This window comes from Helicoverpa armigera, chromosome 17 (assembly GCF_030705265.1).
Source record: "Helicoverpa armigera isolate CAAS_96S chromosome 17, ASM3070526v1, whole genome shotgun sequence".
Taxonomy (NCBI): Eukaryota; Metazoa; Arthropoda; class Insecta; order Lepidoptera; family Noctuidae; genus Helicoverpa; species Helicoverpa armigera.
The window spans coordinates 1,739,624-1,756,215 of NC_087136.1; the positions used below are offsets into that span (position 1 = coordinate 1,739,624).

General features: G+C 35.3%; 2 protein-coding genes across 5 annotated transcripts in view; one reads left to right on the forward strand and one right to left on the reverse strand.

Annotated features, from left to right (window-relative positions):
* LOC110370374 (acetylcholine receptor subunit alpha-like 1) overlaps positions 1-16,592 on the forward strand; it is a 216,998-nt gene that overhangs the window by 18,376 nt on the left and 182,030 nt on the right. The window lies entirely within an intron of this gene.
* Positions 5,298-7,620, reverse strand: LOC110370375 (uncharacterized). Its single transcript, XM_049846469.2, has 2 exons — positions 7,536-7,620; positions 5,298-7,168 (listed from the first exon to the last, which is right to left on the reverse strand). The coding sequence occupies exon 2, from the start codon at positions 5,936-5,938 to the stop codon at positions 5,330-5,332; it is 609 nt and encodes a 202-aa protein (XP_049702426.2). The 5' UTR covers positions 5,939-7,168; positions 7,536-7,620; the 3' UTR covers positions 5,298-5,329.

Below are 16,592 nucleotides of genomic sequence, written 5' to 3' on the forward strand. Positions count from 1 at the left end.
CACGATTAGGCAAAGTATATAAAAAAATGAACTGACAACTGTTTGATCTGTTAAACTAAAATCCAAAATCCCAATGATCAAAAATTCTTATTACAATAAACTTATCAGATACCAATTTCCTATAACTTGCACCACACGCCCTGTCGGCGTACGGTCACGAACTACAGCGCCCCCTCCCACACAACAATGGGCGCCAGAAAATGGCTACAATAAACTGATGGGGGGAGGGAATGGATAAATTTTGTCTTACACAGTTTTCGTGAATACTTTTAAGCACGAAGTTTACATGCGACGGCGTTTGAAAATTCTGTTTAGGTACTATTTCCAGCCAGTCTAAGATTAGGCTTAATAATGTAGCAAGGTATGTATTTTAGTATTTATACCTAGCTATGATAGGAGAAAAAAACTCTGTAAGTAACCATGCAGAAAAAGTATATTTCCACAAGAAACAAAATATAACCAACCATCCTTCTCAGCTTAATCATAACTAACACCTAGTGTATTTTCCTCGGCGCATCCGTATTTAAAGCAGGCTCATCACTGCGCTAAATACACAGAACTAACCTACTTTCCACGTTACAACTAGTCATAAAACAATCTCATCCGACCCTAACTTCAGAGCTCCAACGCCAAGAAAAAATAGAAAAAAAAAGAAAACACATTCGCTCATTTATTTACGAGTGTGCCTTTGGCTCGCCTGCCCCGAGCCATTAGCAGGACTACTATATCTGTCTGCTTCTATCTACAGCAGGCTTATATTAAGCTGTTTCGCCAAGATTTTCCACCACTATTACTCCACGGGTTAAAACACTTAAACTTTGAACTCGAGAAAATCGTACGTACGTTTTTATCAGTGCGCTGGAGATTTTTATCGCACGTTCAATTGTTTTTTTCGAGAATTTAGGCAACGTTGCGGGCGGTAACCCTAACATGGTTACCTGGTTTTTATAAATAGGTGTACAGAAGGCGGGTTTAATATTTTCGGTGGGCAACGTATGCGTCGTTTGCAAGTCGTTTAACCGTTATTAAGCGTGATGAATTTTATTCAGAGCTATTTATTTTTGCGCTTGAATATTCGTTGTGCGGTACAATTTAACATGCGAACTGGAAGTTTTGTAGTATTTGTGTTACCCTTGCCTAGTTGTGTTCATTCAAGCATTTGAAGGTTTAAATGACGTCAGCACAGTGTTGTAATTTCCTTGGGTACATTTGCTGCTATCTACCAAGTTTGTTTACGTATCGTAACTATTTTTGTTTAACCATTCTGACAATAAGTTAACCGAAGTTGTTTAAAAGTGCTTTAGTTTCTTCAAAAAAATCATGCTTTGAGTTCCTAAACAAATTGATGAATGATGAACGTAAAACAAGGCTTACGCTATAATTTCGTTGTGCTCAATAAAAATACAGGCTGTCAACACAAAACCACAATATTTTTCACGAAATCCTTCAAAAGAGACATCAACAGCTTCTTGAGCTCCACAAAAAAGAACACAGCGTAATTAAATAAACCTTTCAGTTAGAACGAAAATAGCCTTTCAAGACAATGCCTGTTTCAGTGTCCTAAAAAGAAGCCTTAGGAAGATTGAGATCAAAAGATGCTTTGATAACAATATATCTAAGTTCTTTTGAGGTCGATATTTGAGTCTCGGTGAGGCAGTGAGACCTTTTGTTTTGGGCATTTGTAGATGTGTGTTTTAGAACATTTGTATTCGATGTTTCATATATCGAAATTATTGTCAGGAATCTGAAAGCGTAACTCGTACAACTGCCATATGATAGTCATCAATGTAAATGTAATTTCATGTCATACGAGAAAACAATTTATTACGTACTCCACTACTGCTAAATATTGATATTATTTATGGTTATAGGTAATAGTAATATTTACAATTATGATATTGTATCGCAATTAAAAAAAAAGAGAACAAAAAAATTATTCATACCACTCTCATCTAAATTGAATAACCATCTCAATTAAAATTATCCCCCACAATCTTCACCCGCATCCCTACAACAAAAGAGAGCAAAAACAAAAATAAACAACATAAAACAAAACAAAGTATAATTCCGGCCAAACACTTCCTTTACTGCTAATCTCTCATCGTTTACACCGTAATACCATTTATAAGGCCATTGCCGTTTCCTGTTTTTGTAGATTTTGGGACCCTCAAAAGGGATATATGGGGATAAAATAAATCTCATAATAAAGTACTCTATGGTAGTTGTAATTATGGTCGAAAATAACTCGTTTTTATTGTTAGTTGACTCGAAGGATTAGTAACGGCAATAGAAATATGAGTAGTGTGTGAATATTTTAATACTGCGTAGTCATTGCGTATGCATAAAAATGTCCAGAAGGCTTCGATAGAGGACATTGAGGCGTTTTGCTTACTGATGTTTTGTTTTACTGATTGTTACAAAAATACCCTTAAATCCAAAAGGGTCACACAGAAGAACACTTACACTTCGGAATTCTAATATTCGTGATTATTTTTCCGACCCAAATATCGACCAATAGAATTGCACCATTCGACGTCACGTGGTACAACCTACATGGTATTATACTGAAATTTTTTTGAATATTTTCTCTGGTCGTTGCTACGTCAAACTGACAGGTTGTGGCCGACATTTGGGACGGAAAAATAATCTCCCGAATACCACACGAGCTTCATAATTATCTGGCATTTCCTCAGGTTCCTGCAAACAAATAAAGTCGTCAAGTTTTTCAGGAAAAATCACTCGCGCTTCGCGCTCGTTATTTTTTAACCTGAAAAACTTGACTCCTTCATTTGTTTGCAACGAACCTATCGGAAAATACCCGATAATTTTGAAGCTCTTGTGAGTATTCTTCGAAAAGTGGTACTAGAGGATTTTTGTCCAAACATATTAGTGCCCAGTAATGGGTAGATAAAATCTATTCCATGCCCTTGTCTGGTCTCGGAGACATTTGTAGGATAATGATAGTAAATACGTGCTTAGATTTCATGTTATGTACATGTAGGTATCAATAACATTGTGTTTCAATAAAATGTAGGAGTAACAAGACACCTCTGCCTGACCTTTATAAGGTGTGGGTTAAGCTAGGCAGTTTTGTAGATGTAAAGGATAAAATCTTACGAGTTGTCTCAATTAACTCAATTGATTTTATTGGAAAAACTAGCTTCCCCCGAGGGCTTCATCTGGGCAACTACTGCGTGCACCGTGATAAATAGCACAAACGCTTTTTCTATAAATTTGCTATCTAACACTGAAACCATTTTTCAAATCGGGTCAGTAGTTTCTAAGATTTGCACGTTCAAGCAAATAAATAAACTGTTCACCTAACAATTAGTATCGATAGAGGCAATTAGTAACATAAAGTTCAATTTTAATTCCTGCAAAAATTAAGGTTCTCAAAGACAAGTTTTTACGCCTTGTAATTTTTACTTCCTGTTTTCTCTTAAACAACTTCGCATAATCTTTAGCTCAACCCTTCGTACCGTGATCAAAGTCATTCGAAAGCCAGTTGGTGCGTAAATAGTGTCAGCTACTAATTGCCTCCATGCTAACCCGTGTGCGCTGTCATGTGTATAATTATATTGAATATCATACGAGTACTGGGGTCTCATCGACCCCTTCGTTAGTTGGACGGTTGAAACTTCTGGAAATTTATTGGAACTGTATTGAAAGATTATGGAAATTTCTTATTGGATCTAGAAATATCAGACTGGCTACTGCCTACTAAAAATTAAGTAAATTATTTTTAAAAAACCTATGCAAAGAGATTGTGCTTACATTTAATACTAACAAATTCAATCTCATTTTAAACTAATATTAAAAAGAGGATTTTTTTTGTTTGTTTTTTTCTAAAAGCTCCGCAACAACTGAACCGATTTTAAAAGTTCTTTCACTGTTGGGTCTGCACTGACTTTGTAATTGGAAAGGTAAAACAACTTTGGACGCTGACATAATCGCGATAAACAGTTGGTTCTCAATACGTATCCAAAATTCCAAAAACTGCACATCACATTGAAACAACCTATTTCTTCCACTAAAGCGGATCACTAATATATTTATAAAGCGCATTGTTTACCTCCCTAGAGGGTTCGTGGTGACCACCAAACTACGGATTTTGAGTCTCTTTGCACAATTCATTGGTTTGCAAATGTGTTCGTCTTAACTAAATATTGTAGCACTGTTTTTTTGGTTTGACTCTTGGTATTAAATATGAGATAGTTTTTAGTTCTGAGGCATTGTGAATTTACCTAATATTCACCCTAGCTTATTGTAATTTCATGTCTAACGCGCTTTTTCGCTCGCCACTGTGTAAGCTCAATTTCGTATATAACATAATTGAACTGAATCCTAAATAGTTATTATTTATGTGTATAACGTTCAAGAATTAAGACGCGAATTCTTCAACTGAACTTTTTAGCCTACACTACAAATAATCACAAAAGAAAGAAGTACCTACCACCACAAAATCATTCATCCATGACCCATTGAACCACAAAAGCAAAAACCATGTCTATATTTAGCCGCACAATGCTAAATTTAACAGTATGGCATTAATTCTGGCAAAGTCTGGCTGATACCTGACAGGCTTGGCGCCGGACTGGCAAATTTGAATTGGTGCCAACACCATACAATACGCATGTATTCTTACTATGCCTCCACTTTGTAATCAATGCTTGCTCTTGTGGACACTGGGGTGCTGAAAATTGTTGTAGTAATATGAATTTAGAGTATTTAAATACTAGCTGTTATCTGAAGTTTTACCTATGTGCTGAAGCTATCACATGAAGTATTAGTTTCATAAATCATCATTTAACTTAATGCCTAATTTCATTTCCAAGAAACATACCTGCTGATTCGCATTAATTTATACAATTATACGCAAATCCGCCGTCAGCTCCTTAAATACGACCTACAGAATAATTCAACATGTGTGTGTAAATATGGAAACTGCTGAATCTCCGCGGCTTATCTGTAGATCTAAATTTGTGGCGGTGGCTGTACCTAATTAAAGATGAATGTGACCTCACCTTGCTTCAACTGCAGACAGACGTAGCTTCCAATCAATAAGTATACCGTTTTATGATTCTGTGCGGAACCCTATAAACGTTATACTCAATTCAACGGAAACCATTTCGGCCCTCTAATGTACACACGCTCCTTTCTCACTCCCGTATTCTTTCCCTTCTGTACTGGTATTTTACTTTTATTGCTGTGTCTTGGAACATATCCCGTTCTCACTGAGGTTTTACACTAAAATTTAAATTGTATCCAAAAAGCATTACAACAGAAACACACAAAAATATGAACAAAAAATTTATTGAGAAAATTATTATCACAGGCTAGAACTTCTGTTTACTCCAAGGAGACTAGAGAGTGCGGTCTTGTCATGGGGAAAATCCACGTTCCTGATAATAAGTTTGAGTTGTTCTCTCAGTTCGTTTGTGAAAAAAACTGTTTCATATGATATTGATCTCTTTACTCTCAGCAGTTTAGGTAAGAGATTGCTATTTAACTTATTTGCAGTCTTTTCCTTGGAGCAGTCCACTGAATGGTGACTTTCCTTCTCTGTAAGGACACTTAAGCTGGCAGTGTAAGAAAGTAGTGCTCTTACGCCGTATATCACAACGACCAGGAAAAGGGAGAAACCAGCAGTAAGGTAGTTCTTCTCCACATTATGCAGCAGAGTCAACTTGTCGTATTCATGAAGGTTAACGGTGAATATCAGTTTGTGAATACTCTGCAGAGGAATGTACATTCCCAGATACAGAACAGATGTAAAATAGAAGGCGATGGAGAACAAGTATGTTCGCCTGTATGACTTAGTCACGTCATTTATGAATTGCGTCAGCTTCGTCACGTCGTAGATAGGATTCAGCATAGTCAGTACCATGGCCATTTGGATCATCAACAAGCAGCTCAGGATAATACAGCTGGCATCCATCTTTCTGGTGTTAATATTCTGGTGTGGTTGAGAAATTGTTTCTATGGCATTGTTACGTTAACTGTGTTTTTTTCTTCTTGGTACACTTTTCCTATTTTTTGTGCATTTGTATTTCACTATATTTGTGACAGTCTACTGACAATGTCATGACAAGCATTCGTTTTGTGAATTTGGAAATTCGTCATTTTATTCTTTTGTGGTGTTAGCCTGTCAATCTGCTATCGGACTTTTTCAAACTGTACTGCATGGTTTTAAAATGTCTATATTTCATGGCTTTTCAATTTTGTTAAAAGATTTAAGTAATTTGTAAAATGTACCTTTGCAAATATTTAATAATTAAATGGTAGTTCTACGGATTTGGTGATCGCATTGTTTAGTACTAGATGGTTTATTTTTGGAAAAGGGCGACTAACCGAAGCCGAATACACATCTGTTGTAATAACTGTAGTGTTAGAAATCTGCGTGGTTTCGTCTCTAGTTAAAACGGCATGTCTGCACATAAGCTCAAATTCTAAGAGTCGAGCAATTCTTATTGAAAAACTAACAAGCCATTCGATCAAAAAGAAGAGATAGGCTTGCATGAAGAAACAAGTATAGCATAGTGACACTTTACTACCATAAAATTGAAGAATGAGATTAGTGTTATGGACGTCTAAAAGGATATGACGATGGTCAGTGCTTTCCCAAGAGAGCTCTAATATAGTACCAAAAAATATAGCAGTTAGAAGTAACGCAATTATTTTAGGCGGTTGGGGAAATTTAGTTTTAAGTTTAAGGTAAGCATCCCTCAAGAAACATGGCTGTTGAAAAGGTTTTAACAATGCGATCACCGCAACCAATTCTAGAAATAGCGTAGCTCCAATACATATGCTAAATATATTAATCATTTTCGGTTCTTCGCGGCATTTGGGTCTGTTACCTTGTGAGGGGGCAAACGCGATGAGCTTAGTGATTCGACAGCATCAGACTGCTGGGGGATAAGTATCAACGAGTCTTGTTGTATAATAGTTACTGCCTGAGGAGTCTCCTCCAAAAACGTTTTTAGCCTTATAGCCTCTTTTTCACTGAGATGCACAACCAAAGGCCAATTTAGAGAATCATCATCCTCGTCTCCACTGAGCGTATCTTCAATAATTTTCACCACAGGCAGGTCATCGTCATGGACTTGAGAGAATGCTATGTCAATCAAGTTGTAGTGGCCCATTAAATCGGAAAATTCGTGAAGTCTGGCTGAAAATATGATCAATTCAAGTATTCTCCACGTAATGAGTAGAAAGAAAAGTGAAAAAGATGCGAGCAAGTAGTTCCTGGTTGCGTTTGTAGATACAATGATTCGTTCTATTTGCTCAACCGATGTCTCGACAGGACGCACATGTTTTGGAATTTTATTATTGAACAATGTGAGCATTGGCCCATAAACTCCAAAGCCTCCTATTATCAAAATATATACAGAAGCAATAGCGAGAGTATAGTTGTTTTTTCTCAAATACTCGGAGAATTGCTTTATGTATTTGGAGAGGGTAACTATATCAGTAATCGGAAACATTAAACACGCAATCAGTGTCATTTGCAGTGCATTAGTTAGAAAGAGTAATACCGTGGAGCTATCTATAAACTGTTGCATTTTTACTGAAAATTTTACATTATGTTTACATCTGAACACTTAAGTCACAAATATGACAATGACGTAGACGTATAGATTAAATAACAACCATAGATATTAAAGAAACCGCTGCCGTATATTCATTGCGATATTCCTTTTTGGTGGCATCGAGGGGAACAAAAATCCCTTTACGATCGTTTCCTTGAGGCGTATGAACGCAAATTGCGTCACCTACTTCCCCATGATTGAATTCGTTATCAAACGCCGCCTCACAATGGCGAATCGAAATCGAAACTTGTAACGGAGGCCTATTTACGTACGTAGCTATGAAACAAAATAACGGGACGGTGTGTGGCATATATTTGGATGTTGAGCATATGTTGCGCTAGACTGTTCGGTGCGGCACCCACGCTACCTGTGAGCACTCGTACACGTCAGCCATTAGAGTGACGGAGAGGGGTGGTTGCGTCCCTGTCTCTCTGTTTCTGCACGTGGCGCCCCCTTACAGGTGGCAACCGCCCCACCTTCCCTTATCACAACCATTACCTATGTCGATTCAATTATGCTGAACTGTTGACTTTGCGGACACCGATATTTTCAACGGTTGCGGTTGTGTAACAAGCTCTCGTTGAGGAGCCCAATCTCGTGTCGATGGAATCTTTTAATTAATTACTGACTGCATGCACTTGCTTAAATATTAAACGTATTTTTATTATGTTTGCGGTTTGCAATGAGATCAATCGCTTCACGGTTTGGCTGGTAATCTGTAAGGATATTTTTAAATCAGTGTACATTTTTGAAAGGTTTATGAATATTCGTTTTTTATGAGCTTTTGATGCCTCGTGTATCGATTGTAGGATATTCGATGTACGATATTGTATTTATTTTCGGAATATTGGATTGTAAAACACATTTTAAGTCAGTCGACAGTTTAATAAAAATAACATAGTTGAAATTGTCTTGATGTGATCAAAAATATTATTGTACTTAGTATATAATGATTGTTATCAAATGCATATCAGTAAAAGCAAGCAAAATACCAAACACCGGTAAAATTAAACAAATAAACCAACAACAACACACAATTTCCTTCGCAAAAACAACACATCCCATTTGTAGGAATTCTTTTATTGTATTCAAATGAATGTATTACCAAGCCAGTTAGTATTTAGCACACTGCACTAACTCTAGAAGATTAACAAGCTATTTTAACTGTATCTCAGTGGACTTGCAATTAACCCGATGCTTCGGTGGCAGAAAAACTTGCAACTAAATATTTGAATATCGTAAAGCTGGGTTTTATTTGAGGTCACGGTAGTTCTAATGTTCATGAGTTTTTTTTATTAACATTTGAAGTTACCCCTGCCCAACATACCGTCAGTTGCACAAAGCTTCATTAAATCTATTGCTGACACTTCTTATCTCGTTGACAAAGAAAAAGTCAGCAATAGATTAAAAGAAGCTTTGACTTTAATGGAGCATTGTGCAACTGACGGTTTGAGCCATGATGGTTGAGTTGGAATGAGGGTTTTCTCTAATTTTTCTGCCACAGGGTGGCGCCACGTATGCGTCTGGTCCAAACAGCTGTCAAATAGTATGGAATTGTAGGTTCCGAACTAATTGTTTATTGAAATTCTGTTTTTTGGAAGTGTTATTGATTTTATTATGGACTACGGTCGGAATAAGTTTTCCGAACTAAAAATTGAGCTTAGAAAGAGGGGTGCAAAAGTCACTGGTACTAAGGAAAAGCTCGTTGAACGGCAGATAACGCAACGTACTAGAATTTGTTTACACAATATGATTTAGTTTTTTTATCTACTCAACTGTAATTGTAAAACACTAATGCAGTGCTTTAATTATACAATAAAAATCACTAAAATCGTTCACGGTTCATAGTAAAGATAAGCACTTTGACAAGTACCTGGACCTGACGCCTCGGTGCTGCCACCTCGTGGACGCCATTTTAGAAAACCCTCATTGTCACTCATATTAGGATTGATAACGAAACCATAGCTTGCTTTTAAACGCGGCAACGCCATCTAGTTATAAAAAAGACAACATGTGCCGGCAATCCTGAACATACCCAGAATGTGGAATTTAGAGTTCTATAAATTACTAAAAGCGATTGAAACACAAATCATGTGCATGTTCTGTTCTTATAAAAAGTTCAGGCAAAATTAGAACTAAGTATATTAGCTGGTACTGAACTTTTTAGTGGACTGATTTATTCAGAATCGTACAATTTTTCTGACAATACCTATTTCATCAATAATTAATATACACGATGTAACAGACTTCACAAAAAGGATGAGTTTCCCAAATATGTAGTAGATACAAAATACATGTCACTCATTTCAATTTCACAAACATAAGTAAGACAATATATAATACATAACTAAACAGCGTTTTTACTTGTTTCAGGTAAGTTGGACCTCTATCAAATGGACCCGTGGACGTCAACTTTTATTTACAGCTATTATTTGCGTAATATGACCTTTTGTATGCTGTGACCTCTGAAATCAAGGTGGAACGATGTAGGTTCACATGTGGTTTGTAGCTAGGAAAACAGATAAGTTAATAGAATAGATGTCAATAATTAATTTTAAACCATTGTTAGAAAGCCTTAAATATGATAAGTGCTGATATGATGTTAATTAAATATTGGAACCTAGAACAAAAATACTAAAATATGTCGAACTGTCGAAATAACTCTGGTAAGTTTTTTGAAAGCAGAATATCCAGTAAAAATATATATTGTTGGGGCAGTTGGGTAAGTAATCACCAAACTAAAAAAACTAAATTTTATCGATAAATGGGTCATAAGTTTTTCTACAAAAGAGATTATAAGTCTTAGGCGAAATTATAAAACGTATTACCTGAACAAAACAAGCTATTCTCTAGAACTTGTAAGTACAAACTTCAAGTAAAGCGTATAAAACTTCGAGTTGAACCAAATACCAAACTTAGGCGAACTAATACGTAGCGTGGCATGTTATTCCAGTAGCTACCTATTTCTAGATTTTAGTTAAAGCTATAGTCATAGTTTGAAGTCTTGTTAAAGTAGAGGTGCTTTGGAATAGTTTGGAGTACACTGTGGTATCTAATAAGATTATTATAAATACGAATATCTATCTGTCTGTACATCTTCAAGGCAAAACTGCTGAACAGATTTAAAGCAGTTCCACGAGAGGCGGTTCGTACCATGGGTAACGAAACAGCTAGTTGTTTTATGGGAAATTAATTCAGGAGATACGTATTTTTTCTTGTTTCATTAATTACGTTAGTTCATGAAATTAAACACATAAATCATGCAAACATATTTGTAAAATGACACAAATGATGTTAATTGAGTAGATCCCATCCACAAAATAATATTTATACAAATATACATAACTTATTTTGAGGTGTACCACAAAACTTTCGTTTTCAGTTCCATTTCACACCATTAACAACGTGCACAAATGCAACCAATTTTCACTATTATATTTAAATACTGGAAAATGTGATAAGCGCGTCAAATCGTTCGCAATTTTCTAGCCAGTGATGTTTTACTGGCCATTAAATTTCAAGGAAAAATGAAATAAAAAAAATCTTTAAAAGGCTGCGATCGACAATTTCTTCTTTATTGAACACCCTTGTTCAACTTTGAGCTCTTTATATTGATTTTTGGTTAAAAACTTTTTGAAAAGGGAAAGCGTATCGTCAAACGACGTTTGGGATCGACAGTAATTTTTGGCAAGCGGTCTTTGTGAAAAGTTTGAATGAAAAATCAAGTTTCGTCTATATTGCCTACTTACCTTTGTATTAAAATTAATACACGTTTCTTAGTTCGCGAAGAATCATTTATTCTTTGAAAACGATGGCTGGCAGGTGAATGATAATAATGATACATTTTTGTATCGGAAGGTAACTTGTTCATGTCTTTATATCTTCGACAATGTTTGTAATTGCTACTGGGTTTTGTAACATGATCCTTTATTTAATGTTCCGATGATGTTGACAACTTTGACCTTTATGAAATTGCTTAAAATACACATCTCAATTTTACATTCTTCAATAATATTCTCGTTAGCTGTTTATGCTTCTTGCTTCCAAAAATCTCATCAAGTGGATGATTCCAGGAACTGATTCAGAAGGCGGTACTCCATGATACTTCGCGTATTGTGAGGAAGTATCTGTCTCTGGAGACCTTTTATTAAGTTCCAATAAAAATCAATTAACAATCTAGATAAGCTAATATAATATAAAGAATCAATTTTTGTATATTAATTTGTACTCTAAAGGCTCCATAACTTTACAGAACCGATTTGTAAAATTATTTCTTCGTTAGAAAACTACACTCTTCCCGAGTAACATAGACTATATTTCATCCCGGTAAGGGCAGTAGCTGCCACGAGACGCGGGTGAAACAGAAAACGGCTTAATCATAAATAAAATACCAATATATAATTTAATAGAGTTAAATAATAACCATCTATTTGGCACGACATTCGCTTCAATACTGATGGTAACTAATTTAGCACCTCATTTACAATAACAGATAACTAATTGTTTCATGCGGGTCCTATCGGAGGAAGCTGGAGTAAATGCTTGATCAATTGGATAAGCCCTTTGTAATTGGTAAATTGATATTGTTCATATTCGATATGTTTACCTTGTGAAACAGATAGATAGGGTTAAGGTTCTTGTGTGTCAATGTTTCACGTCAATATTGTTGTTTTATGGTGAATTAATTGTTGTGTTATTATTGTTGTTAAATACATAATATGTCGCCGTATGCTCAGCAACAATATATTGTACGAATAGATCATCATAATCTCTCTAGCCTAATCGATCTGCCTAGCCTTTTCACAACTGTGTTAGTGTCGGCTTTCTGTTTAACGGGATCGTGCTGAGTATAAAGAGAGTTGTACGACAGATAATTAAGAAAACAAAAGTAACTAAAATTGCGACACACGATAATCAACTCAACTTAAATCACATAACAGTAACATCAATACCCAATGGCTACAAATAACTCCCAACCAATATAAGAAAGAAAAATAACTACCAAAAACCGCGAACCCTCAAATTTTTCACCGCCAACCTTTCACCGACCATTGAAAGTTATCAGATGGCCACTTAAAGGCAATAACAATTAAGTTAAATGAGTCAGTGTTACCCCGGCTTATTATCCCTGACCAATGAGGCGATCATGTTACTTGTGGGTACATATGTACCTTTATGTTCTATATTAGTTACCGGTGCCCCTTGTCCGTTGAAGTGTTAGTGAAAATGCGGTAGTGGTATGGTGGGGATATTTTTTATGTTAACGATTTATATTAGTTGTATGATTATTTGGTATGCCAGTAATATTTTTTTACTTCCTATAAATTTGGTGGAAGACAATCACACCTGATATTTTGTTCTTGATACGATACCTATATATTCTGATTCTATATCGACACCTACGGAATGTTTATAGATGTTCTAAGACTAATCTATTCCCGTGTTAATTCAATTCAGTATGCAACAAATTGCTCACAACTTAATTTTCTCATTCATTGTAATTTCTATTTTGATATTTGACGACCCCACAAAAAAAAAACAAACAAAAGCATTTTTGCGTTAAAATATGCTGGCAAAAAAGTATTCCATAATTATTAAATATCAGTATCTTCAAAAGCGAAAGATGAAAAATTTAATTAAAAAATAACAGTGGCCCCGCGGCCGGCGCTAACCATCGCTATCAATTTTATTTAAAAAAAGTTTTCGCTCGCAAATTCATCTGATTGCGACCTTCTTAGTTTACAAGACTTTTTAAATGCTTCTGTCTGCGTTCGTTTTGATAAATTCTTACCGGGACAAAAGAGGAGGATTTTCAGAGGATTCGTTACCTTAGCCATCATTTGCAAGGAATACGAAACAAGTTTGTCGACACGACGGTATTGGTTTGGTTTTATTCGAAAAATTTAGAATTACTTGACGATTGGAAGTCGAAGTATATCTTTTTAGAGCGATTTTAGTCACAGTAGCATAATTTCCTTGCTTCCTCACAAAAGAGCTGACTTAAGTTTGCGATTTTGTTACTTATACTCACAAAATTGCTTCAAAGATTCTTTCCTCAGATACGATAAAAGCGGACTTATTATTTTCGATGCTTAGTTCGAGTAGGCTTTGTGATTTAGCAATACGCATGGGAGGCCCTCCCTTTGTTGTGGTTATTACTCTCGGGATCAAGTATACGTAGTTATCAGTTATTACTTCTTGAACCATGAATTATAATAAAAAAGGGTACGCTACTTATTTGAACAACAATAGCTTTTTGTAAAAATATTGATAGAGTTTAATCAAAAAATGATTACGTTGTATTCTTCTTTTATGAAAATGTAGTCGGCGTATTTGTAGGTAGGTAACAAAAATGTTTTGGAACACAAAAATTTGTCTAACTGCAAGAAAATAAAGCCACTGTATCTCGTAAGCTGTAGGCCCATAAATTCCGCCGACGAAGTCTTTGGAATCAACATATTTCACGTACTTAACAAATTTTATGTATGTCACGTTCAAACCGAATTCAGCTGCGAGTTTTCAGTGCCTACCAGGCTAATTCAGTTTTAGTTGGTTCCCTTTGCCCACTTCAATTCACTCCGTACATTCGCTTTTCAGTAGCTTCTTTGAAATTTTGTTTAATGTTGGCCGTTTGGCCCAATGTTTGGACCAATTTTGGGTTCGGTGTGTACGCAATTTGATCTAATTTTGTTAAGTCGGTAAATAGATGGGTTGATGTTGAATTTAGTTGAAAACTGCCCTTCCTTTTGGTAGAGCCGTGATTTTATTTCATTATTTGTTGTGCGTGGATGTTAGTACAAAATTCTAAGCAGGTACACTAAATAATTTCTTACAAATATACCACATAAAATCAGGAAATAATAAACTGCCCTTGTGACATAGTTACCCCTAATAAAAATTCTGTTTCAACAAAAACTCGTAAAACTCGACACGATTTTTATCAAAACTGTCTAACTATCACCAGGAATCCTTTCCGATGCAAGGTTTACCTTTGTGCAAACTTTTGTTGACCTATCCTTTATGGTTTCCAAGTTTATTTTTGGTAACTTTGGATATCGGCCCTCGAAATCCCTAAGGTACATGTATATCGGTTTCACTTTCATCCCTTAAGGGGTAAGTTGAGCCTTTTCCCACCTTTTGAAGACGCATGTATCAAGCAAATTATTAAATGTACCGTATTTTATGGGAAGACATTTTATGAATAGGCCTTAAAAGTGTTGAACCGGTATCGTCTCATATTCCTACACTGTTTGTTATAGATAACTAAACGACAATAAACATGAAGTAGGTAATAATATTTAAAGATATAAGGTGGAATTATGGTGGTGATTAACGCTCATTCCTTCTCTGTGTGAGAGCAGGCATGTGTCCAGCAGTGGGACTATAAAAAGGCTGATGAAAATAGAATTATGTATTTTAATACTATGGTCAGATCTGAGTCAAATATAGAGTATTTTATTACGAATATATTAGCGTTAAGCTATGCATAATCATTATTTTGTATTCTAGTTACATAAAGGTACCCCTGAACAAATAAGAGTGATTTTCCTTCCCCCTTTATCACCAAAACCAGTCCATTGAAATCAACTTTACGTAACTACCAGTCCTAAGCTTTATATTGAGGGCCCTTAATAAAATAGTGATATAATAACATTCCATGTCGCCGTCCCAGAAAGGGTAATTGCATTTACCAAAGCAAACAACATTTGTTCGGGGACTTTTGCCAAGATCGAACGTTTGACTTCTGCCTCTTCAAATATTGAGAGGCTGAGAGGAAAGAGCCATTTTTGGTAAAAAGTTTTTGTGGGGACTAGCAATATACTGATTTTATTTATGAAGAAAAATTATATAAATACATTTGGCTAATTAAATCGAGATGAAGTCGTGATTTTTATGCTTCATAATTTTATTTTTTTATCTATCTATCATACATATACATACATATATCTATATCTATCTTTAAATAAAAAAGCTTCAAACGCTGAATACGTAACGCTTAAAGAAAATCTTATAAGATTACCATAAACGTAACAATTCCTATCAAAGTTGGACTCCAACCAAATAAACGTCATTACAAACTCACTTCTTTACTTTTCGATCTCCAATTTTCACAGAAAAACCAATCTAACCCGACCCTTAATAAAATAAATTCATTGATATCGTTTTATTTAATAGATATTGCCTAGGGACCCTCGACATCTACTTACTTAAAAGTAAATAAAAAGCTATTCTTAGCTAAATTAACCCAGAAAACTGTTTACCTGGAACTAATCAAAGGTACGGGAGGGTTAAACTCAATAAATGTTGATAAGTTTTTTAGGGTTTGCGTACGTGCGCTTACGCAATGCAAATTGGTCTCTCTCTAGGCTTTAAACTTCAATTTTGACTTGTATTTAAAAAACATTTTATATGGATAAGTATGATTGTAGAAGACAGAGAAAACAATGTTGTTTATTGGCTGTTGAAATGGCGCTTTGATTGGCTGTTATCTTCGTTTTACAGCTCCTTTAGGATAACATCTCATGAAATAAATTACTTTGATTGCCACTTTTTACTTTGTTTAATGTTTTTAAAGCACTATTAAACACATATTTATTAAAATAATTAAGATTAACTCATATTTTCATCTAATATGATCAGAAAAACTTCTTGAACGTACTATAGTGTACTTTATTTAACGGCAAGTTTATTCCTTATCTAAAAGAATATCAACCTTCCTCTTCACAAGAGCACAGCTACATTGGAATGCAACAAACATCTCCACCACAATAATTAAATGAAACTGTACCGTCACGAGAGCCGTTCAAGACAACCACGGATCAAGAATTCACTTTCGAACTTTTGCTTCCGAAATTCCTTAACTCACAAAAACGTTTAGAATACAGGCTGGAGTTCACGTCTGTACCACATTGATATTCTAACGATACAAGAACTTTGGATAGAAGGAAAAGTTACTTAGCCGTGTTTTTTTGTAATTTTTTGTCAGTGAGAGGTCAATACGGG